The following is a 24,262-nucleotide window of genomic DNA, read 5'->3' on the forward strand; positions in this document are numbered from 1 at the left end:
ATTTTGGACTCACAGCTGTCCATGGAGGCACAGGTCAATTCTGTGTCCAGGGCGGCTGTCTACCAGCTCCATCTGGTACGCAGGCTGAGACCCTACCTGCCTGCGGACTGTCTTGCCAGAGTGGTACATGCTCTAGTTATCTCCCGCTTGGACTACTACTACTCAGCCAGATGGGCGGGGTATAAATAATAAATTATTATTATTATTATTATTATTATTATTATTATTATTATTATTATTAGAATGTCAAGCATGTCACAGACCTCTCTGAGAAAGTAAGAGTCTATCGTGTTGCAAACCAGCTTTTCGCTCGTATCCTTATACTGTGATAACGAGAGCCATGCACATTTTGTGTAAGTTCAGAATTCACTATCCTGAATTTGACATCCTGGGAAAGTCTGAACATCCATTATTATTTTTTTTAAAAATAATACAAGCGAGTAGGCTGAAAGGATGATAAATTCAGCACGTGGTGCAAAATTCAGAGCTTACACGGGCAATATTAAATCTAAGCTTTCATTAAACGCAAAGTAATCAGAACAGAGGAAAACATGGCTTACTGCTGCTCCCTAGCTACCCACTCAACCACAAAGGCTGTCACCTTGGCACAAAATTTGGCGCCACCTCCCCAAGCCAGATAAATGAGATAATATGCTTTGGGAAGGTGGCACAAGGCTTTGGCAGGGTCCTAGAGCCCTCCCATCTCCTTCCCAAAGTTGGGCAAACACTAACTAGGCTTTGGGAAGGAGGGAGGACTCTGGGATACTGTCCAAGCCACCATACTTCCTTCCCAAAGCCCAGCGAGGCGCAAGGGCTATGGGGAATGGGGACATCAAATGGGCAGCAACCCCTCCTGAGAACTATTCTTCAGAGAACACCATGGACTAAGATTGCAGGCCAGCCTTCCACAAACTGGTGCTTTCTAGGTGTTTTGGAGAGCAACTCCAGCCAGCAAGGGCACTAGGTTGAGGAAGGTTTTTTCTAGCCATTAGGCATACCACAAGACAGCCCCTCTTAACTCCAAGGCTTCTGGCAGAATTCAAAGCTTCCTATATTCCCTTTTAAAAACAGGAAGAAAGGGGTGTGTGCACTTAGCAGGTAAACAGCATTTGCTATTCCATCAGGGACAAAATGCAACTGACGGCTCACAATTTCAGCACCCCGTTGTTTTCTGGAAAGCAACAGCGAAATGCCATCGTACCAGCACTGCTTTCTCCATACCCTTTGCCGCGGACATGTTTTCAAAGCAGGGCAGAAAAATGAGCACCTCTCTCTCGAGCAAAAGCCTACTTTTATTTGATCAAGTAAAGCACATTGCAGAAACAGCAAAATCACCCTGTACCTTGGACTGATCTCATTTACACAGATTTCCATTAACACTGTGACTTTTGTTTGCTGCGGCCTTTGGGAGGGCTTAAAAACAGCTTATTAAATCAGCCTGACGGGTTTGTGAATTAAAAGGGAATATTAGAAGTAAAAAAAGAAAAGAAAAAGAAACCTTAAGCCTTCAGAAGGGCTGGGAGGGACTTTAATGGGGGTCAGGGTGAACTTCTTACTGCCTATTCTTGGACTGTTTGTTTATTTTTTTACCTTATCTGACCTCATTGCTTCATGCTGTATTCAAATAAGATTGCTAGGATGTGAGATTTTACCGTAGCATTTCCACTCAAATCCAAGGAGGCTACCAACTATCAGCCACAACAACACCTTATAGACCGGTACTATATAAACTCACCATTATACAAAGCAAAGGAGCCCCATTTTTCAAATAATAATAAGTTCATCAAGGACTGGACTAAATTTGTAAATTATTTGAAAGACAATTGTAGTCAATCAAACACATTGGTAGGATTGCAAGAAGCTTTGTAAGGAAATGTATAAAATCACTGCAGGGAAGAATAAGAAAATATGATGCTTTCATGTTTTTGATTTGAAATCAATGGTTAAGTAGTGAAAATGCAGAAATTTGAAATGAAAGATAGAAAATCATAAGGAAGGTTTGAAGGAAGTCATGGCCCTAAAAAGCCAAATTGTATAATATAAGAGGAGAGATTGCAAAGGAAATCATTATTGTAAAATTAATAAAAATGATATGGCCAAAAAGGAGTCCCATTTTTAGGGCTTTCTGCACAGAACTTCCTCCTCACTCTCAGGGCAGAGTTGCATCCCAGACTACTAGGTATCCACTGGGTCAATTTCAATGCCTCACTCTTTCAATTGTGCCACCTGTGCAAGCATTCCTGTTTGCCAGATGACATGTTACTCCCATTGCTCTGTATGATGTTCTGGGGGATTCTCCTGCCACCCAATGTGAGCCAATTTCAGGGGTGCACCAGGTGTGTGTGTGTGTGTGTGTGACCGGGGGGGGGGGGGAAGCTTCATTGCGTAAGTGTAAGTCCTTGAGCAGCGCTTCTGCTGATAGGACTGGCTGGCTGAATCCAAGTGCGCAGCCTGGGAGATAATAATAATAATAATAATAATAATAATAATAATAATAATATTTATACCCCACACATCTGGCTGAGTTTCCCCAGCCACTCTGGGCGGTTCCCAATCGAGTGTTAAAAACAATACAGCCTTAAATATTAAAAACTTCCCTAAACAGGGCTGCCTTCAGATGTCTTTTAAAGATAAGATAGCTGCTTATTTCCTTGACATCTGATGGAAGGGCGTTCCACATGGTGGGCACCACTACCGAGAAGGCCCTCTGTCTAGTTCCCTGTAACCTCACTTCTCACAGTGAGGGAACTGCCAGAAGGCCCTCGGTGCTGGATCTCAGTGTCCGGGCTGAATGATGGGGGTGGAGACGCTCCTTCAGGTATACTAGACCGAGACCGTTTAGGGCTTTAAAGGTCAGCACCAACACTTTGAATTGTGCTCGGAAACGTACTGGGAACCAATGCAGATCTCTCAGGACCAGTGTTTTGTGGTCCTGGTGGCCACTCCCAATCACCAGTCTAGCTGCCGCATTCTGGATTCATTGCAGTTTCTGGGTCACCTTCAAAGGTAGCCCCACGTAGAGCGCATTGCAGTAGTCCAAGCGGCAGATAACTAGAAATAACCACGCTGGCAAGACAGTCCGCAGGCAGGTAGGGTCTCAGCCTGTGTACCAGACGGAGCTCGTAGACAGCCGCCCTGGACACAGAATTAACCTGTGCCTCCATGGACAGCTACGAGTCCAAAATGACTCCCAGGCTGCGCACCTGGTCCTTCAGGGGCACTGTTACCCCATTCAGGACCAGGGAGTCCCCCACACCCGCCTTCCCCCTGTCCCCCCAAAACAGTACTTCTGTCTTGTCAGGATTCAACCTCAATCTGTTAATCCATCCTCCAACCACTTCCAGGCACTCACACAGGACATTCACTGCCTTCACTGGTTCACAGATAGGTCACTATGGCCTGCTGGACTGATGAATACTCCTGCTCTGCGATTTGTTAGTGACAACATTTCTGGGAAAGTGAGCGCTTGGCCCCTTTATTCACTGGACTCCTAAGGGCTGAATGTCAAGCCAGAAACACAAGCAGAACGCTCGGCTTTTGCATAACCCTCACCTAAAACGAACTCTTCAGACATGTCAGCATTTGTTTCCATCTCGATCTCAATCCCTATCCTTGGCTCAGACTGTCCAAAATGCTAATTAACTTCAGTAATTAGTGCCTTTTGATAAAAGGCAAGCCCATGCAGGCCTCTGCAACGAACCGCTATCATTAAGACGTTAGAAAACGATGTCAAAATAGGCCGCATTCGAATCCCTAATCTGAAACCAAAAGCAATGCAAGCAAGGACAAACCAAAACCACAAAAGCTTTAGCAAATCCTAGCTTACTGGTATATTAGTTCATTTCAAACTGTTTTTTAGAACTGCCAATGTCTCTTCTATCAGTGCTGACCCCTGTTTAAACATGAATCAAATTAGTGTTGGTTTCGTTTTATCCATGTAACACTGTCATGCGCCTTCATACAATCAGGGTGTGTGTTTGTGTGTCTGTGTGTGACGTAGTTGTCCCCATTCTCTTGAGTGCAAACAAAACTCCACCAGGCTTTAATTTACCTACCCTCATTTAAAAATGACAGCCTGGAAAATGGTTCCTGAAAGCTGAGCTGTTTCAGCGGAGTTTCACAACTTGCGGAATTATTACTATTAGCTAATCTATCGCTGCACAGCCATTTAAAATCCCTGTGGCAAAAGCACACATACACAGGAATGAGGCCTCCAACTTTCGCTGAATTTGGAAGGAGTCCATATACGTTATAATCCAGCTACTTCTATGCAGCATGACTCACTAGCCTTGGGCACAACTCCCTAGTCCTCATGCCATAATGTACAAAGTTATTTCTCTCTCGGTTTACTCCCTGCCTCCAATGAATAAGAAGATTACAGGCCCTCTGGGTAGGGGGACCTGTTCGCATGTCGCCTGCAAGTTGCTACCATGGCCGCTGTAATAGTTCTGCAAAACCCGAAGCAACTATGTTGTTCTCAGTCTCTCTTCCTCCCTTCTCTTCTCCTACCTTGTTTATTTAGATTGGATTCTGTTCTTTCCTCTCCAGTACACTGCATACTGACAGGGCCAGCACCTGGGGTCAGACTTTCATGAGTCTATGCACTGTGAAATACAAGATGTTTGCCAAATACAAAGTGCCGTTGCAAGTTCCAATATTCTTACCATACAGTTCATAGCAAAATGATTGTGCTGTGTCTGGAGCTCCATGGCATGAGGGTGGCTGGCTCCAATCTCTGTGTAGCTGTTCAGAAACAGGCCTTTGTTGTGTGTGATCCAGTCAAACATCTAAAAGAAAAGAGGAATTAATGCTCATCACAGGACAGGGCACCAGGTTAAACAATGACAACAACAACAACAACAACAACAACAACATATTTTTGCATGTTTACAAGCAAAGACTTTCCAAATTAGCAAAGCTTTAAGCACAGAGTTCTGCCAGCCGGACTTGTAAATATCCAATTGCCTAGTCCCCTGTGGCGAGGAGAGACACCACCTTGCCAACAAAGGTCCGTATAGTAAAAGCTATGGTTTTCCCAGTAGTGATGTATGGAAGTGAGAGATGGACCATAAAGAAGGCTGATCGCCAAAGAATTGATGCTTTTGAATTATGGTGCTGGAGGAGACTTTTGAGAGTCCCATGGACTGCAAGAAGATCAAACCTATCCATTCTTAAGGAAATCAGCCCTGAGTGCTCACTGGAAGGACAGATCCTGAAGCTGAGGCTCCAATATTTTGGCCACCTCATGAGAAGAGAAGACTCCCTGGAAAAGACCCTGATGTTGGGAAAGATGGAGGGCACAAGGAGAAGGGGACGACAGGACGAGATGGCTGGATAGTGTTCTCGAAGCTACCAGCATGAGTTTGACCAAACTGCGGGAGGCAGTGGAAGACACGAGTGCCTGGCGTGCTTTCGTCCATGGGGCCACGAAGAGTCGGACACGACTAAATGACTAAACAACAACAACAACAACTGTGGCGAGGAAGAACTGACCCCAACCAACCAGCTGGGAGAAGCTTTCGCAAAGAAATGAGTCGGCTCTTTTCGGCCATCGACATGCCCCAAGTGGTAAATGACTAGTGAAGCAAGTAGCAATTGTTGTGGACTACTAGTAATGTCCATTGTGTACCCATTTGCAAAGCACAAGTAAAAACAGAGAAACACTATGAAGAAGGCCGTATTATTTGGTGGATACCTAACTTGTGAGAGCACCACACTCCTCAACTTGCTCAACAATGGACCAAAACAGCAGGGGCAAGCATCAGGGTGGGCCTTATGGGTGTCTATCCTGTTCCAACACTTCAAATTCTCTGGTTTGAAAGGGAGCAAACAGGCACTCCCCAAGTGCATTCGACAAAGCTGGGAAGAAATGCCATTATCACAACTGAGGGTTAGGACAGGGTCCAAAGGATTCCTAGTAAACTGGAAAATTAGGCTGAAAACTGAGTGAAGGAAGAGATTAATGTAAGACAAAAACAAAAAACCTACAGCTAAAAGAGAGGCAGCGAGAAGGACATTAAAGAAATGCACAGTGACCGAAAGTAAGATGGCCAATTATGCAGGAATACTACCAACAAGCACTAGGTTAACTCAGGATAATAGCAGCAACAGCAACAGCAACAACAGCAGCAGTCATCAGAACTATTCAAAAAGCAAAGGAGGCCTCAGTTGCACTGGATATCACATTTCTAAGACATCTCAGAGGCCAGCACAGAAATAAATGTCATAAGGACTGCAAGGCAACTGTGTACATTGAAAGGGCCACAACAAGTACCGTATTTTTTGCTCTATAAGACTCACTTTTTCCCTCCTAAAAAGTAAGGGGAAATGTGTGTGCGTCTTCTGGAGCGAATGCAGGCTGCGCAGCTATCCCAGAAGCCAGAACAGCAAGAGGGATTGCTGCTTTCCCTGCGCAGGGATCCCTCTTGCTGTTCTGGCTTCTGAGATTCAGAATATTTTTTTTCTTGTTTTCCTCCTCCAAAAACTAGGTGCGTCTTGTGGTCTGGTGCGTCTTACAGAGCGAAAAATACGGTAATTGCTAATGAACACAGTATGAAAGTTCACACAGACCACCCGGAACTGCACTAGTTACAAGTACAGTTGGAATGCTATATCCAGTTCTCCGCATTTTGAGATACAGAGGGAAGACAAGCTGCAAAATAAAAAGGACCGGTCACAGCACGTCCATTTACTAGTTTTGTAGCTGAAATGACAGACCAACGTACATCAAACCGAGCATGGCTACAGCTGTCAGTCTTGCCTCTTCCGACATGCTTCAGACAGGCTGTCTGCTCTGGGCTTTTAAAGAGAGTGTCCATGCAAGTTGTCGTCTTGCTAGAAAACAAGATTATGTAGAGGATTGGAGGGGGGCAGAAGAGGGGTTTTTTGGCGACATCACAAGGGTTAGCCAACCAGCTTGTTTCTCAATGTCTGGTCCAGATACCAGGGAATGGAGGGTTCACAGAGGAAGAAAGCTACCCTCGTTTTATTTTGTACATCTGCGAATGGTGCAAACTTGGCAGACTGGGGAGTTGGAAGGTGAGCGCTTGTGGCACTACCTACAGAAAACCTAAGGCAGCTGCATCCTTGCCTGGCAGTCAGGAGCCCCTAGGACTGGCAGCAAAACAAAGCCTGCCTGGCTGAGCTCCGTGCTCACCCCCAGTTCCATCCGCCGTGGAAATGTGGGGAGCAGCAATGGCGGACGGGAAAAAACCAACACAGAAATTTCTGGGCCAACTTGGCTTCCGGTGGCGTTTGGCAGCCACCCCCAGCAACAGAGCTGGCCCAGCTAAGCTTGATTAAACATTTCAGCTCTAATTAATGGGGAGCAATATGTTCGCTACCAGCACAGATGCAGGCCCGAGACATTTCGCTGCCTGAAACCCAAGCACAAATGGTGCCCCTCACACCGCCATCGTTAATAGTTTGCACTCTTTGGGCATCAGTTACTTCCTTCGAGTATTTCATTGTGGCTTCTGCAGCAGGCAAAATGGCCTCGAAGACCTATTTAGACTTAGATCCCGCCACCAAAAAACCCCCTTCTTAATCAATTGGTACAGTTTGGCAAGGAACGGGTTAGCTATTTCCTTCAGTCACAAAATGATCATTTCTTCCTGCCTGCGTTAAAGAAGAGTAATTTAACAAACAGCATACATGGAAGACTGGCTTCAAGAGAGCCCTTGAGAAATTTTCAATTTAGATTTTTTAATAATCTACTTCACGGCATTTCAGAGTTCACCAGGTTTTTAAAAAAATAAAAATAAAGAAGTTTGCAGATTTGAAGTGAAATCTTCAGGGCATCAAATCGCGATTTTTAGATACGTCTAAGCTCCCTGCACTTCGCTTCCTGTGAAAATTTGACACTGACGCTTCCGCTTCACAAGCCAACCTTACGATTCCCTGTGCGTGCGCATCCATCTTAGGCATTAATCTTTGTTTTAATTTGGCTTTTAGCCTTGAATTACATTTGCTTCTTTGTCAGTAGTGCGCTTTAGATGGCACAGCTGCAATTTTATAGAGTTCTATAAAACATCCAATTATATTGTCTCGGCCGGCTCTTCCCCTTCACTATGTTTTTGAGCTTCACTACAAAACTCCAATGTTATTTGTCTAATTTCTTTTTCTTTTTGGTATGGTTTAGCAACAAGCAGGCTAACACAAAAACTCTTCAATACAGATCCCTTATCCGGGTTTGAGATTTACCACTCCGTCTCACCTGAAGTGAGCAATGTTGATGCTTAATCTATAACTAATTAGCGCTCTTTCTAAGGCCAGTCTAGAAAGGGCCTCATTTCCACGCAGCAAGTCTCCATCCCTGATCAGAAAGGACAACACTTGCCAGGTGATGCTTTCTTTGGTGAAAATTCCTCCCCAACCCCACTGGCATGATCACTAATGCACTTTGCTTGCACATGTTCGGAGTAATCATGGTACCATCATGCTCTCAGTGTTCCTAGATGTTATTACATCTCAGCCAGCTCTAAGATGGTAGAGTCTTCACACAAGGGCTATACCAGAAAGAAGGTTCGCATCACAAAGACTTTGCCTGCAAGTGCCCTCACGTCACAAAAATGTAGCACTTCGGAGAGAAGGCTTGCAATCTGACCCTAGATTCCAAGCAGATCTGCAGCCCATGCATTGAAGGAGGTTGGACTTACAGCATGGAAGAAGTTACGGAATTGAGATTTAAAATTTACAGCATGTTATACAGTGGTACCTTGGTTCTCAAATGCCTTGGTACTCAAGCAACTTGGAACTCAAACACTGCAAACCCGGAAGTAAGTGTTCCGGTTTGCGAACTTTTTTCAGAAGTCGAACATGCTCCGTTTTGAGTGTTAAGCTGAGGTCTGTCTGTTTTTGTTATTTTGCGTTTTTGTTTTAGCAGCTCCTTTTGTTTTCTTTTTGTGACTGTGTGGAACCCAGTTCAGCTACTGATTGTGTGACTGCAGTACATTGTTTATTGCTTCCATTTTATGGGTCAGTGGTCTCGTTAGATAGTAAAATTCATGTTAAATTGCTGTTTTAGGGGTTGTTTTTAGAAGGCTGGAATGGATTAATCCATTTTGCATTACTTTCTATGGGAAAGCATGCCTTGGTTTTGGAACGCTTTGGTTTTGGAATGGGCTTCCAGAACGGATTAAGTTTGAGAACCAAGGTACCACTGTACGTTGAAAGAAAACTATATGAAAATGATGTGCCGTTGGTATCTAACTCCCAGTAAACCAACAAAAATGTATAAAACAGGGTCAAATATATGCTGGAAATGTAAGAAAAAAGAGGCACCTTTTATCATATGTGGTGGACGTGTCAGGTTGTAAAAGTATTTTGGGAAATGATGTATAATGAATTGAAAAAAATGTTTAAAATAACTTTTTCTAAAACAAAAACCTGAAGCCTTTCTTTTAGGAATTTTAGGTGCTACATAGATGTTACTGGCCCAGAGATGGAAAGAAGATAAAGTCCCGACCAGAAAAGAATGGCAGATCAAGTTGATAGATTATGCCGAAATGGCTAAAATGACCGAAAGAATCAGAAATCAGGAAGACCAAAATTTTAATAAGGAACGGGGGGAAATTATAATTTATCTTAAAAATCATTGTAAACAGAATCGTTAGTAGGACTGGACTAACACTTGTAGTTTAATAGTGAATTTTGGATATAATGGAGATGTAAAAGATTTGGATTATTAGAAAAGATGCAGGAGGAAATAACTAACAATAGGACCCACAAAGGGGAGGAGGGAAGTCCAGGAGATCCTTTGGAATCTTCTTTTTATGGTGTATATTGGATATGTGATTGTAAAACTTTAATATGAAAAACCAAATAAATAAATTTATATATACATATACATATACATACACACACACACACACACACACACACACACATATATATAAACCCCTTTCCAACTCTGCTATGATTCTGTGTCTTGGTCGCCTGAGCCTATCTATAGCTACATGGAAGGTAGGAAAACGTTGAAGGACCAGTTGTCAGAACATTCCCCACCCCCTGTGTGAAAGAATCTGTCTCATTCCTTTGCCAATGTTGGTCTTTAGTCATGCTTTATTATTCATCACCACCCTGGTCCTGCAGATGGCTTAAACACCTGTGAAAGAAGCTTACGGACAAAACTTGAAATGTATGCGTAGACCGAAAAAGGATCTCTGTCACACACACAGGCCAGGCACACTGTCCCCCTCTCCTCCTGAGGTGATCTGTACAGATCAGCTGAGACATTTGGGCGGAATAGGGTGTTCTCCGATTCCCGTGATTTGCATATAATTTGCGCTGTACTCCACCCACCTCTGTACGGTGTCTACTTAATTTCCCCCTGCTTTTAACCACTGTCAAAATGGATGGCACTTCACGGGCAGGAACAATTTGCTCGGGGCGGGCAGGCACTGAATCAGGCCCTCGCATTCCCAACTTAATGAAGAGTGTCCGAACTAGTAAGCAAAAGTTCAATATAAATACCATTGTATATACACATGCTTTCGTTTAGGATAAAAACAGTAAAATCCACATGCATTTTCCATTCTAGCAACTTTCTTTTCTCATAGTTAATCCTCCACGGGTATTCAGCTAGAGGGGGGAAAATATGATGTCAGAATTGGCTCCGATTCCTGTTATCATCTCCTGTTGTCATTGGCAGAGAGGACGAATCTCTTATTTCCATATGCTGCTTCCCAGCCCCTGTTGAGCCCTAAATCTTGGGGGGAGTTCCCTGGCTGGGCGGAAGGGCTAGATGGATGTGCATATTCTAAAACAGGAAAATCTCTTGGGTTCGGCTACAAAACAGGTATGAGTACACCTGGAGCTTCTCAACTCTACTCTCTTTGCAGGAAGAGCCCAAAGGAAGTATTATAGCTTCGTAGCGCTCTGCAAAAAGGAAATCCCCTGCCAGTCATCGCTCTAACTGCAGCAGAAGCAAAGTGAAAATGTCCAGGGTTCTAACCTCAGGCTCGCCAATTGCATACAGATAAGAGAGAGGTGGCTTTCTGATTTTGGAACTGGTCCTTAGACAAGCAGGCCTGAGCTTTGAACAATATTCAGCTTTAACCTTTTAATACCCTTCCAAGCAGCTGAGGTGTATGCACACTTTACGGTGAAATAAGCCAATCGTTTTGCTTCCTCTAGGGCTTTCTATCTTAAATTTGAGGGTTTCGCTAAGGAGAGCGCACTGCGAGCATTTACACCCCCACTGCAACAGAACGAAAATGCGGAATTAAAAACTGCATATCTAAATTACTCGCGGTCCAAATGACCCCAAACATTCATTCCACAATACCTACTTTTTTGTAATAAAAATTCAAATATGCGCATTATTCATGTTTTTAATTTCTGTCTCTAGGTACCTTTTAGTTGGAGGATAAAATGTATGAGTAAGGTATGAGTAAGGCCCTACTGGAATTACTCTTGGGGGCTATTACAAACCCTTGATACCATCCCTATGTAGTTGTAACCCTGCAACATAAAGCAATAATGCTTAGCACAATTCCATGTTTCAATATTAAACTGGAGTCACTGTCAAATATACGTGGGCTTTTATTTAATCTACAACTTACTCAGGAGCTATTTGATTAGTGAAATGCCTCTTGCAAAGCCATGGTGGGAATCAAGATAGATTGGGGGGGTCTAGACTCATCCTTGTCTGCATATGTTCAGTAACAGCACAGAAGTTGTACCTACGCAGCCTGGCACAGGGAGACATAAATCAATGGCTACTAGCGATGAAACCTTTGTTCTACCTCCACTGTCAGAGGCAATATGCCTTGGAATACCAGTTGCAAAGAGCTGCACATGGGGAGCATGTAGTGATTAGGTTCTGTTTCCCCATGGGCATCTGGCTGGTCCCTGACCAGATCCGACAATGTCATGGACTGGTTGGGAGCAGAGGAAGGAGGAACCAGCTGAGGTACCACCAAGGGAAGAAGGCTCAGAGCCCGGGGATTGGTGGTGGGACAACAATGAGTGGTCAGAGGGAGAGGACTGGGAAGAAGAGGTATCAGAAGCTGAAGAGGTAACAGGTCTTAGTGAGCAGGGAGAGTCTATGGCAGAGAGATGTCCAGAATCAGGGGCAGAAGTGGAAGCAGGAGACTAGGAGGAGGGAGGCCAAGAGGCAGAGATGAGTCAGGAAGGCGAAATGTTACAAATTTCCCCCCATCCTGCTGGGACAAGCTCTCCTTCCTCTGTCCCCTAGAACCAGGAGAGGCATGAAAAGGGTGGAGAGGTTGGTTGCATGCAGGCACAGTCTCCGCTTGCTTGCGGAAAGCCACAAGGAGACAGGGTCTTTCAGCCTTGGCAAGTGATTTTCACGGAGGAAGATCAATGGAAATGAGCTGTTCTGCTCATTAGGCCTGACACTCAGCCAAGTCTGCAGAGACCGTGTTTTTGCTAATAAAGAGTTAACTCCATCTTTGAACTGACCGGCATGCTCCTGTGATAAGCAGGGTGGTCCGTACGTTCTTACTAAATAATCTGTACATCATTCCAACAACAAGCAGTGCTGGACACTTACAACTTAAGTGGCATGAAAATCCAGAACACTACAGCGTTGATGCTGTGGTGATATCTACTGCCAGTTTATGTAAATGAATAAACGCTTAAGTCAAGAAAGAACTTAGCATATGAAGTTGAATGTTTATAAATATATCAAAACCATGAGAGAGAATTTACTGAAGAAGCCCAAGACTCTTCATGGGCGAAACAGGTGACAAACGCCGGCACCCTGTCTAAATCTTGTGCGTAACATCACCGACACTTCGTTTGATCAAACTTACCTTTGTTGATATCTACAGGAGCCTGGCTAAAGGAATTTTAAAGACTGAATCTTCCTTTTGGACACAATTTGAATGAGTTTTCTGTTTGTGGCTTCTGTAGTAGATCTTGTACATTGTTCTCTCAAGTTTTGGATTATTAATGTAAGTTTTAGAACGCAGAATGGTTTGGTAGTGTTTTGTGTGCTCCTTACTTTATACTGGTCTACTATGAGCAAATATCATGGCAGAGGAGAAGGCCTGCTCTACCCCACCCCTGCTGTGAGTAACATCTGCTTCTGCAATTACTTCCAGAGAGGTTATTTACACTGGGCCCACCAAGGGTGGCAGGTCACCCCACCCCAAAGGAGCAACAACCTTTGTGGTGGTCACTTTAGGAGCAAGCTAGGGAAAGGGCATGACCTCTGGTTAGTTTATTCTCTCGAGAGTCAGGTCAAAGGTGTTGCTTTCAGTTGCCTGTATACCCCCCAACCCTTCTAGTGAAAGAGGAGTTAAGAGAAATTGGTAAAAACTAGAACAAGGAGTCTGGGGTGCTGGGATGTAAACCACAATCACTGCATTGAGAGGCTTGCTGTTTTATTAGGCTTTTGTTTGTTGCGTGCCAGATTTTAATTATCTGTTTCGAAAGCCGATCTGCGCTGAAAAGCAGTGTGAGCACGTAAAGCATCTCTCTCAAATCCCAGTTGTTACGATTAATTTGCCTAAATCATAGAGGTATCTGCATTAAATAAGTCATTAGGTAAAGGTAAAGGGACCCCTGACCATTAGGTCCAGTCGTGACCGACTCTGGGGTTGTGGCGCTCATCTCGCTTTATTGGCCGAGGGAGCCGGCATACAGCTCAGGGTCATGTGGCCAGCATGACTGAGCCGTTTCTGGCGAACCAGAGCAGCGCACAGAAATGCCGTTTACCTTTCCGCCGGAGTGGTACCTATTTATCTACTTGCACTTTGATGTGCTTTCAAACTGCTAGGTTGGCAGGAGCAGGGACCGAGCAACGGGAGCTCACCCCATCGCGGGGATTCGAACCGCCGACCTGCTGATTGGCAAGTCCTAGGCTCTGTGGTTTAACCCGCAGCGCCACCAGCGTCCCACTAAATAAGTCATTACGGCAACGGAAAAAAGGGGCCACCAACATGAAACTGCACAACGCCACGCTTAGCTAGGGGCAGATCCTATGTGTGTGTTTTATCTGGAAGTTGAAGCATGCAGAGTTCAAGAGGACTTACTCCCCAAAGTGCGTGACGGCAGTCTGAGAGGCCCAATCCTAAATTAAGCATCCTAAATTAACCTAAATTAAGTCTCAACGACTATAGTGAGGCTTGAGGCTTCACGCCTATGAAAACTGGAAGCTAGTTTATGCTTGCCAATTGCCCCCCTACCTTTTTTAAAAAAGATAAGCATTCAGAATTCCATTTTAGCATGACTTAAAGGGACAATTGATGGACCACATCTGGTTCCTGGAGGTTATGGGCTGCAGGCTCTGGGCAACACCACACCGGCTCCATACAGGAGCAGCCAGCTCCTCCTCAAGCCTGAGCGGTCACACAGGCACTAAATCCAAGGCTCCTAAAGGGGAACACGTCCAGCCATACTGGGTGTTCCAACAGCTGTCCATTGCACAGAGCAATCAATGGGTATCTGCATGGCGAGCAGTACAGAGGGGACAGCTCTACCACGTTTCCCGATGAACCAAAATCCGCCAATCCCAGGTTTCATTTTTTAAAAACAGAAAGTTTCTAGCATTTGTAGAACCTGAGATGCGAGGCAAAATGTACAGACATCCTCCTTCACATTTCTATTCTGAGAAAGTATCTTTTGACTGCTTTACTTGGCCCCTTCCTTGGAAAAGAATCCTGCGGACCCCCACAGTGCCACTGGGTGCTGACGCATAAAGGTACAGGGACCCCTGACCATTAGGTCCAGTTGTGGCCGACTCTGGCGTTGCGGCACTCATCTCGCTTTATTGGCCAAGGGAGCCGGCGTACAGCTTCCGGGTCATGTGGCCAGCATGACTAAGCTGCATCTGGCGAACCAGAGCAGTGCACAGAAACGCCATGTACCTTCCCACCGCAGTGGTACCTATTTATCTACTTGCACTTTGACGTGCTTTCGAACTGCTAGGTTGGCAGGAGCAGGGACCGAGCAACGGGAGCTCTTCCTGTCACGGGGATTCGAACCACCGACCTTCTGATCGGCAAGTCCTAGGCTCTGTGGTTTAACCCACAGCACCACCCGCATCCCATCAACTTAAGAAGTTGACCAAGAAATACCCCCACCCCCTGCCGCCATTTTACCTTTTCTGCATCTTGTTCAAAAAGCCTGAGCTGAAAGCATTGGTCCAGTTTCACCTTCCGCACATGCCACATCTGGTGCAGATGCTGCCGCGTCGAGTGCAACCTGTCTAACATGGTGGACACTTTGGGCAAGAGGTTCTGCAGATCCGCATTTCCAGACCCAGAGTTCTTTTTGGGGAAGGTCTCGCTGCTCTGTATCCTCTGCAGCAACTTCTGCCCTTCCAAGTCCAGGTCCTCAATGGGCGCTTTGATGACCTTCTTCTTCAGCTGCGAGTGCTCTTCAATCATACTCCGAGCCGCCTCCAAGTCCTGAGGCAAGTCCTTTTTGGCCAATATGTCCTGCAGCTCCTCCAGCCTGGAGAGCATGTGTGTGGCATTGCTAATGTAATCCTCAAAGGCAACTCTGATTTCTATCCATTCCTCGTGGTTATATTCCAAGCAGCCGTCAAATTCGGGAGTTAACTGAGAAGGGTCGACAACTTTGGTAAGGCCTTCCAGAGACACCATGTTGGTCTGAAAAGCAGCAACGGTTAAAGGTTAACCACACAACGAGATGCATTTAAAGCGCTGGAAACGTACAATTCCATTGAACCAAACTCCAGGGAGCTATGGGGGAGCTGTGTTGTGCCCCCAAATCGCAGTGGTTAACCATGTAAAGAGATCTGAACCTCTGCCTGTAGGGATCACCTAAGCTTTGGCATGGCTGGGCCACTGAAACTGATGGTCTGATGGGCATTATGATGTCATAAGTATGTGTTGGTGCAGAGGGAGTTTTGCTATGTGTCCATAGCAACCTGAGTTCATTGGTTCCTTCCACGTGTGAGCAACATATGGGCATCATAGCTGTCAACTTACAGATTTGAAAATAAGGGACTAGCAGCCTCGAAAATAAGGGATCAGCAGCCAAAATAAGGGATTTTCCAAGCACAAGTATGTTCAGCTTCTGAGCCCCTCCGAGCCAAAGGCAGAAAGCCCAGCCAGCAGCCAAACAAAGCCTCAAGCGGTGGTTCCCACAGCGCAGCAACCCGGCAAAGGGGATGCAGCAAGGAAAACCACCCTCACCTCTCCGCTGGGAAGCGCTGAGCAAAGGCGAGTCCCCCGGCAATGCGGCCGATTTGATCGGCACAAGGCATGCAAGCTCCACCCCCCAGTCGTTCTTAGACTCCTTATTGGGTGTGCAATGCAGCCAAGCAACACAGTTGGAGCCTCCTTCCTCCCTGGCCGGCAGGGAGGGAGGGAGAGGAGCTGCTTCCTTTGAAACCCGGAAAATTTAAGGGACATCATCAATATGGGACAGCAGCAGGACACGGAGCTGGGATAAGGGAGTTTCCCGCCAAATAAGGGACTGTTGACAACTATGATGGGCATCATCGCTGACACAGTCATCGCTGACACAGCCAGCATTCCCAGGGCTACTGAGGAATTATTTCTAGTTTGCTTGTTTTGCCATTTGGGGTTATTTTTCCCGCCTGCCCTCTTGAGCATCAATGGAGGAGTACAGGAGTTTAAGCTCCGTAAGTTTCCTCAGCGACGTTGAAATGGAAGACTTTAATGTACCAAATGCTAGTTTTACAACATTTCCCAAAACACTGTTCAAATGCCGGGTTTCCCTGCAGCACTTTGGGCACCCAACATTGGTTATCGAGAAGTTTACCTCAAATTCAAACTTGGAGCTGCCGAAGTTAGTCCGCTGTTTCTGCCAAAAGTTGTCTGGCTTGATTATCAGTGCAACATGAATGCAACAGGGAAAGGATTCCTGCAAGATCTTCAAAAGTGGCTTAATAGAGTCCCATTTAGATCCACGCATATCTACAATAACGGTGAAACCTCGTTTACATACTTCTTCACTAGAAAGCAAACAAGACAACAGTTAATAGAGGCAGGAATGGTCCCCAGGCGCCAACCTGGCTACTCTACCTGCCAATTCTATTCTCGTTCCCATCCGTCAACTCGGTGGGAGATTCACCTGTAGAAGAGGGACATCTCACTGGGATTTTGCACAACCTGGTAGGATTAAGCACTAGTGCACGGCCAGCCCTAGATGAATGAACATTTTACACATACATAATGTACATCACCCAGGCAACCAGATGCCAAGATGTCTCGATGCATCTCCTCAAACATTCAGGGGCACTCTCTTCCCTCTTTCCGCAGAACATCTGAACGTATGCAACAGGTATTCATAGCTGGACGGCCATCTGTCTTGGATGCTTTAGTTTAGATTCAAGCATCAAGGGGTTGGACTAGATGACCCTTGGGGTACCTTTGAACTCTACGATTCTATGACTCTACAATTCCCTAGGCACCTGCCTAGTTTACCTCTATTATTGGAGTGCCCCTGCACTAGTGGATAAAGCACAACATAGGTTTCAGTAAAATTTTAACAGTTCATTTAAAACTCAGCACAGAGGCAACCATAGCGTCACAGAGCCAGATATCAGTGAGACAATAGTTCTGTTTTGTTAAGATGCCCTCTAATTCAAACCCTTCCTACATAGTCTAACAAGGACCTATTGACTTCAGAATGTTGATGACACTTAGCCTAGGGAGATTCAGAAAACAAAAAACCAATTGTCTGTTGATGGACTGTCCTAGTTCCTTGAAAACCTATTTATCTCTCCTCTGGGATTGCCAGGGCTGAAAATACACTGCAACGTTTCGTCCCCTAGGTCAGGGTGACAGCACTCATATTCCCCATGCTCCCCAATAAAAATACGCTGGGGTACCACTAAGTATGTGTGCAGCCAACGAGGTCTTGCTTTCTCCCGCCTTCCTCCCTCTGCACCACCCCTCCATGTTATATTGGTTGGGTGAAGAATTCGGAAGAGGCATCCTTGCAAGCTGCTTGTTTCACAAGACCTTCCACAGACTTTTGCTACTGCTTCAACTCTCTCAGCCATCTGCTATAGGGCCTTGGCTCCATGGTGGATGTTTCTCCTTTAAAGATCAGTCAAGGCGGAACTGCAAAGCAACTACTCTATTCCGAAGTTAAAAATGGAAAGCGCAATGCTGGTGGTCAACAAAAGAGGTTTAAGGACTCTCTCAAAGGCAAATCTAAGAAAATGTGGTATAAACACTGACAACTGGGAAATACTGGCCTGCGAGCACTCCAGTTGGCGAACAGCCTTTACCAATGGTGTCACGGGCTCAAACTCAGGATGCAAGGGAGAAACGTACTAAGAGGAAGGTATGCTTGGCAAACCCTCACCGTGATCAACTCCCGCCTGGAATCCTATGTCCCCACTGTGGAAGGACGTGTGGATTCAGAATTGGCCCCACAGTCACTTATGGACTTACTAATAAGACTGTGTTCATGGAAGACAATCTTACTCTGCTACGAATGATCACCAAAGAAGCAGCAACGATGTTAATGCTCTACTTTTTAGCTTAAACTTCAGATGTGCACAGGCGGAGGGGTGGGTTGTATCCAGCGCAGGGGTTTCCACTAGTCTAGCAGGGCTTCCCCCTCCCTTTCTTATCCCAGTGCCCTGCTAATCCTGTTTTGAGTTCCCCCTCTAGCCCTCAAGAGCAGATTCAGGGGGTCGAGGGTGGGCAGAGGGGAAGGAGGCAGGGAGGTCTGGTTGTGCGAGTGGACCTCATCCTGTGTATGCAACAATTTAGGATGAATCTACTGGACCCGGCCAATGGCCCATCTAGTCCAGCATCCTGTTCTTACAAGGGCTGGCCTAATCTTATTAATCTCCCTAACCCTGTTTTAAAGCCATCTAGGTTAGCAGCTATCAGATGCCTCCAAATGAGCGGCTAAAGCAGCTGCCCAAGTTTCCAATGCTGACAAAAACTATTCTCTAATGTTCGTCAGCTATCCCACAATGCTCCCTCCTTCACGAAGGTGCCTTGCTGACTTGCCTGTTGTCCAAACAACCTACTGAAGTGGCAAAAGAAAAAACAAAGAGCTGCGTACTTGACTACTCGAGTCAAATGCTACCAGTGCCTAAATTCAGCCTGGCATTCGGTCCACGCCGAGTCTTTTGGAAAGCTCTGAAGCCCCACAATTCATAGCCAGATACAGTAAGGCCAGCTGGCCCTAAGGAGGAAATTTACACTTCACTCAATATTATTCTGACCGACTGAAGGAGAGGCAGCCAGCTCAGATGTGAGCTATTTCTGGGTTGAAGAGCAGTCTTGCAGAGTCATGTTCAGTACCATTTATAAGGTGCAAACTTTACTCTGGAATTAATAGTCGGTTCAACGAAACGTCCTCCCCCTGTGAAACTGGCACTTTTAAAAAAGAAGCAGCAGCAGCAGCTTCAGCCTAGTGTGAACCAGGAAAAACATCTTTTAAGTGTTGCCACTTTGCCAAAGCACCGAAACTGGCCAAAGTCACAATTAACTCTCAACAAGGCTGGTCCTCAACAGTGCAGCAAGAAGCGATGGTTTGCAAAAAGCCATTTTCTTCCTTTGCCAAAAAGCTCATAAATTCGGAACAGCTTATAAATCCACAGAATCAAGTGGTAAAGCTCTTCCCGGACTCTGCCACTTCAGGCAGCAGGTTTAGGTTGCACAGTCCAAGGCTAACACACACACACACATTCCCACCCCCAGGAAAAATTACGTCGAAGAGATGACTAGGCTGAACCCTTTCCCTGACATGCTTTTTTCAATTTGTGTGTAAATGTGGAATAGTGTACAACTGCCCCACCACCACAAACCCGCTGCAGGAAGTGGTACAGTCCAGGGATAGGTTTGTTTTTATCATCTGAGTTTATCACCAGTTGCATAAACTGGTCTTGCAACCTGAAAAACGCTAGCAAATGCAGCAATAGTGATTCAGGCTCAATTCACTTTGCACTCCTGGTTAAGGGCAATCCTCTTGGAATAATGCATTTGCTGTTGTTGTCGTTGTTAATTGCAGCCCCGATCATTCAGGGCGAGATGGTGCAGAAAAACAACCTTACTCCAACTTTATGGCGATCTGCTTCTTCTTTGAAAGCATTCTGAATTCTCCAGAGCAGCATGCCTGGTTGCTGCGTTACATCTCCTTAAACAACTGGAAGGTTAGAGGAACATGAACTTGATATGAACCCACACAGGACTCCCTTTTAAACTGTTTTGACACAGCGAGGCAAAGTAGCACAGCTTCAAATCATAATACAGGGAAGATGCCCTTACCTAGGAATACAAGCTAGGTATGAAATGAGCCTCCTAAGGTCCTCTTGTCGTATTCTATCATGGTTGCTGCGAGCTGGAAATGTTAGAATGGGGCCTCCGCGCTTATCTCTTCCACCTGAAAAAGAAACATATTGAGTGCCAACTGCAGGCTACGGTGTGCACTGGCGATAAGAGCTTCTGCCCAGGGGAGGGATGAAATCTGACAGTACGCATTTGAGAAGACAGCACGGGATTCTACACATGTTCATTTCTACAAGCGTGGCTTTGGCTCAATAAAAAGATGTTGCCAATATGTTTTAAGATCTTGCTGAAAACAAAAACACACACACACCACCAGGGGACAAGCAGTTTACAAAAGGTCTTGTTTTCAGGTCTACAAGAACCATGCTAAACATGCTGGAAGTAAATATTTAATATTTATCTGATCACATTGGCATTCCAGCCTTTGTCCCAGGACTCAAGATCAGCATTCACAGAGCAACCCTTTGTTAATTCCCCAAACAACCCAGAACATTTATTTTGTGCTTTATTTTATTGCATTTGTATCTGGCCTTCCTTCCATCATGGAACCAAAGGCAGCGTAGATGTGATTCTCAAGCAGTGACCCATCCAGCCACGGATCAGACTACAATTTGCTTAGTTTTTAGCAAGATGGTGGCCTCATGTGCCTTCAAACCGTACCCTGGGACCTTGTACCAATAAGCTTGGAAGGTTAAATGGAGATTTGAACCCAGATCTTCCACTCCCAATGCCGACACTATCTATTGCTCACACCTGTGAGCTGCAGCTCAGCATGGAGACTGACCTGCAGTAAAGTTGATTCTTTATTCAAGGAAACAGAATACACAGAAACCTACTGCAAGCAGATGCCAGAACTGACAATCCAGCCTCCCACTTCCCCCTAAGTCTCCTCCCTGTCCGGCTGTTTCCCTTGCAGTCTTAAAACTCCTTCGGGGAGGGGGCACTGAGACCTCTGTGCTCGTCGTTCTGCTACATGCAAAAGTCTCCGACTTCCCGGAGACAAGAGGGGAGAGGAGCGGAATACAGTAGGACTGGAAGGCTCCTGTGAATTTGTTGCAGCCTCAGCCTCCTCCTCAGCTACCTGTCCTACGTCTGCAGTGTTTTCTGCCTCTTCTTCCTCTCTCTCACTCAAGCCTGTTACTTGTTCAGCATCCAGCCATTCTGACCCCGCTTCATCCTCTGATCTGTCTTCCTGTGTCCCACCGTGTCCTCTTCTGAAGCTTCCCTAGGGTGGCTCCTCCTACAATTCCTCATTGTCCAGCCAGTCCCTGACCACACCCCTCTGTTGTTCCCTCCATCTCTCCCTCCCGTCCCCACTGGCCAGTCTCGACGGCAAGCTAACTGGGAGTCTATAAACCACTTTGCACACTTACACTGATAGATACAATTACTGGTACTCCTAATAACACTCTACAATGCCTCTCATACCACTTGGAAAGGCCGAGAACAGAAAGCTACTCATTGGAGCAACATGACCACTACAAAAACATGCAGACCAGGATTGTTCTTCAAAGCCAGAAAACCAACAACCCTATCCCTACTTCCAAGGACTTTATAGAAAAGGCTGCATGGAGTTCCCAGTTAGTCTTCCATGCAGACACTGGCCAGATCCCGGAAACCTTAGCTTCATAGCAGCAACTATGTCATGTGCCTTTTGCATCCATTATTGGGGCTCTTGAAGGCTACAAGAGATAGAAGCTGAAGCATTTGCAAAAGACAGCAAAACACTGAGCCGCAATGAACACATGGCGGAGTCAGCTGCATGCACAGTGTGAGAAACGACACGGAGCCAGGACTGGCTATGACCTCATCAGACGTTCCTTCATCTCCTACCTTGGCCCCCTTTTGAGAAAGGACAAAGGACATGTGCCAAACCTGACAATGGAAAGTCTGTGGCCACTGCTGTGACTATTTCCTTGACGTCCAGGGGACTATTTGCATTCCTGGTGATGCTACGTGCTTAACTTAAAATCCAATTATGGGGAAGTAAAGGCATCCATCACTAACATCGGTATTACTATACCACTTAAAACAGGGGTTGGCAAGGTTTACCTCGTCTGGGCTGGTTAAGTCCAGCGGAGACCCCTCCTTGGGCCAGATTACACATGCGCAATTTCTGGAGTCTGCATAGATGCGATTTTCAGCGTATGCGCATGTGCGATTTTCAGCACCGCGAAAGCGAGTCACTGCGCTGGTTTAGCGCAGCGGGCGGCTTGGTTCGGGGGCAGCTCGTGGGCCAGTTAAACAGCCCCCATGGGCATCTTGTGGCCCATGGGCCTTAGGTTGCCGACCCCTGACTTAAAAGGAATGCCAGAAAACAATTTTTGTTGGACTTACTGCAGTGGAGCAAAGGCACAAAAAGCAATCTCATCAGTTTCAACTCCTCCCATAACTGCGCAACTTTACCTGTTTTTATTATCTCCCCCAGGACAATTTTCCAGCTCACTCTAGTTAAATTAGCCAATCAATTACGGCACGTCCATGCTATTTGTAGAGATCTGCCATGGAGACTCACCCACTACTTTAGCCTTTCGAAACCAGATGAAAGCCTGGTTATTCAACACAGCAGTTTGTGGACTTTGGTGCCAGTGCTGAGGTTTATTTCAGCTGGCTTCTTAACCACCTGACTTGCTTTTTAGTACCTATAGCCAGAATTGCTTTCATTTGTAACCTGCTCAGGAGTTGTATTTGCAATGAAAAACTCATAATAAATGTTTTAAATTAAACAAACCTATCTATACAGTTACACCGCCTTTTTTAAAAAAGGGGGGAGGGTATTTTTCTTCTTTATTTTAACGCTATTGCAAAATTATAATCTCCAGGAATGTAGGTTTGGTGGTGGGAGAAAAGGAATGTGCAACCGTTAATGAACCCAAACCCAATAAGATATTGATCTCTCTCCAGCACTAATCTTTGACAGTCATCTCTGATTAGGATTCACACATTTTGGGGGTACAGTAAACCAAGAAAATATGGTCTCACCCCGTTTTACACGCATGGCAACAACACCTCTGCCCTGAAACATAACAGCAAGAACCCACTGGGGTCTCCAGGGGTCATGTAGAAGCCCAGATTAGATGGGTGCTTAGTTATTCCAGCTTCACTGCAGAAACTAAGGGTATTCTAACACAGGAGAGAGACATTGTCAATAGATACCAACACTTACCGGGGTGAAAGCATTGTTGGACTATATTATGAGAGGCACTACCAAGATAACAAAGCGAAACTTTAAACTTCCAAAGTCTAACTACCCATCTGCTCCACGCTGCTCCGTTAACTTGGTTTAGCAGAGAAAGACTTACACCTAGAGCGAGTTGAGCTTAGTCAGACTCTCCCGGATGAGAAAACACAGTCTTGTTTAACCAAGAACAATGAACAAAAGAACCACAGATCTGCAGCCGAAGAAACAAAAAGAGAAAAATGGTTCTAGCTCCATATACTTTCACCGGCTGACATAAAAGGCAGGTAGGCTGCCTCTTACGCAGCTACAGAAGATCTGTAGCAAAAGGCAGGCATTTTGAGTAAGAAATCGAAGCCCATCTTGGTGAAAGATGTAACATGGAATCTAGGGCGCGTATCTTCTGCTAACCATAGACCAAACTACCCTGACTAAAGCCTAGGCTGTACAGTCGTACCTTGGATCCTGAACGCCTTGGGAGTCTAACATTTTGGCTTCCGACTGTCGCAAACCCAGAAGTGAGTGTTCCGGTTTGCAAACGTTCTTTGAAACCTGAACGTCCAACCAGGTCCTGCAGCTAATCGGAAGTCACACCTTGGTTTCTGAATGTTTTAGAAGTCGAACGGACTTCCGGAACGGATTCCGTTCAACTTCTGAGGTACAAGTGTGTGTGTGTGTGTGTGTGTGTGTGTGTGTGTGTGTTTGTGTGTGTGTGTGTGTGTGTGTGTGTGTGTGTGTGTGTAGGTTGATTTGAGAGCTCAGCTTGATTTGGGAATAGTTCCCTGCTATAAGACTGACTGATTGACTGACTGACTTATTTATAGAGAAATTTCTATCTCACACTTCGAGGCCCCATACAAGT

General features: G+C 45.6%; 1 protein-coding gene across 8 annotated transcripts in view; it reads right to left on the reverse strand.

The window, feature by feature from the left end:
• Positions 1-24,262, reverse strand: part of TRIO (trio Rho guanine nucleotide exchange factor) — a 263,757-nt gene that overhangs the window by 171,385 nt on the left and 68,110 nt on the right. For all 8 annotated transcript variants that reach the window (XM_081014562.1, XM_081014564.1, XM_081014565.1 and 5 more), the window contains exons 3-6: positions 20,202-20,316; positions 16,726-16,918; positions 15,072-15,584; positions 4,665-4,787 (exon numbers count right to left, since the gene is read on the reverse strand). In XM_081014562.1, coding sequence (XP_080870688.1) covers positions 4,665-4,787; positions 15,072-15,584; positions 16,726-16,918; positions 20,202-20,316 — 944 coding nt within the window. The remainder of the gene's footprint in view (positions 1-4,664; positions 4,788-15,071; positions 15,585-16,725; positions 16,919-20,201; positions 20,317-24,262) is intronic.

Source organism: Podarcis pityusensis (genome assembly GCF_964106645.2).
Source record: "Podarcis pityusensis genome assembly, chromosome: 7".
In the NCBI taxonomy this organism is placed as follows: domain Eukaryota; kingdom Metazoa; phylum Chordata; class Lepidosauria; order Squamata; family Lacertidae; genus Podarcis; species Podarcis pityusensis.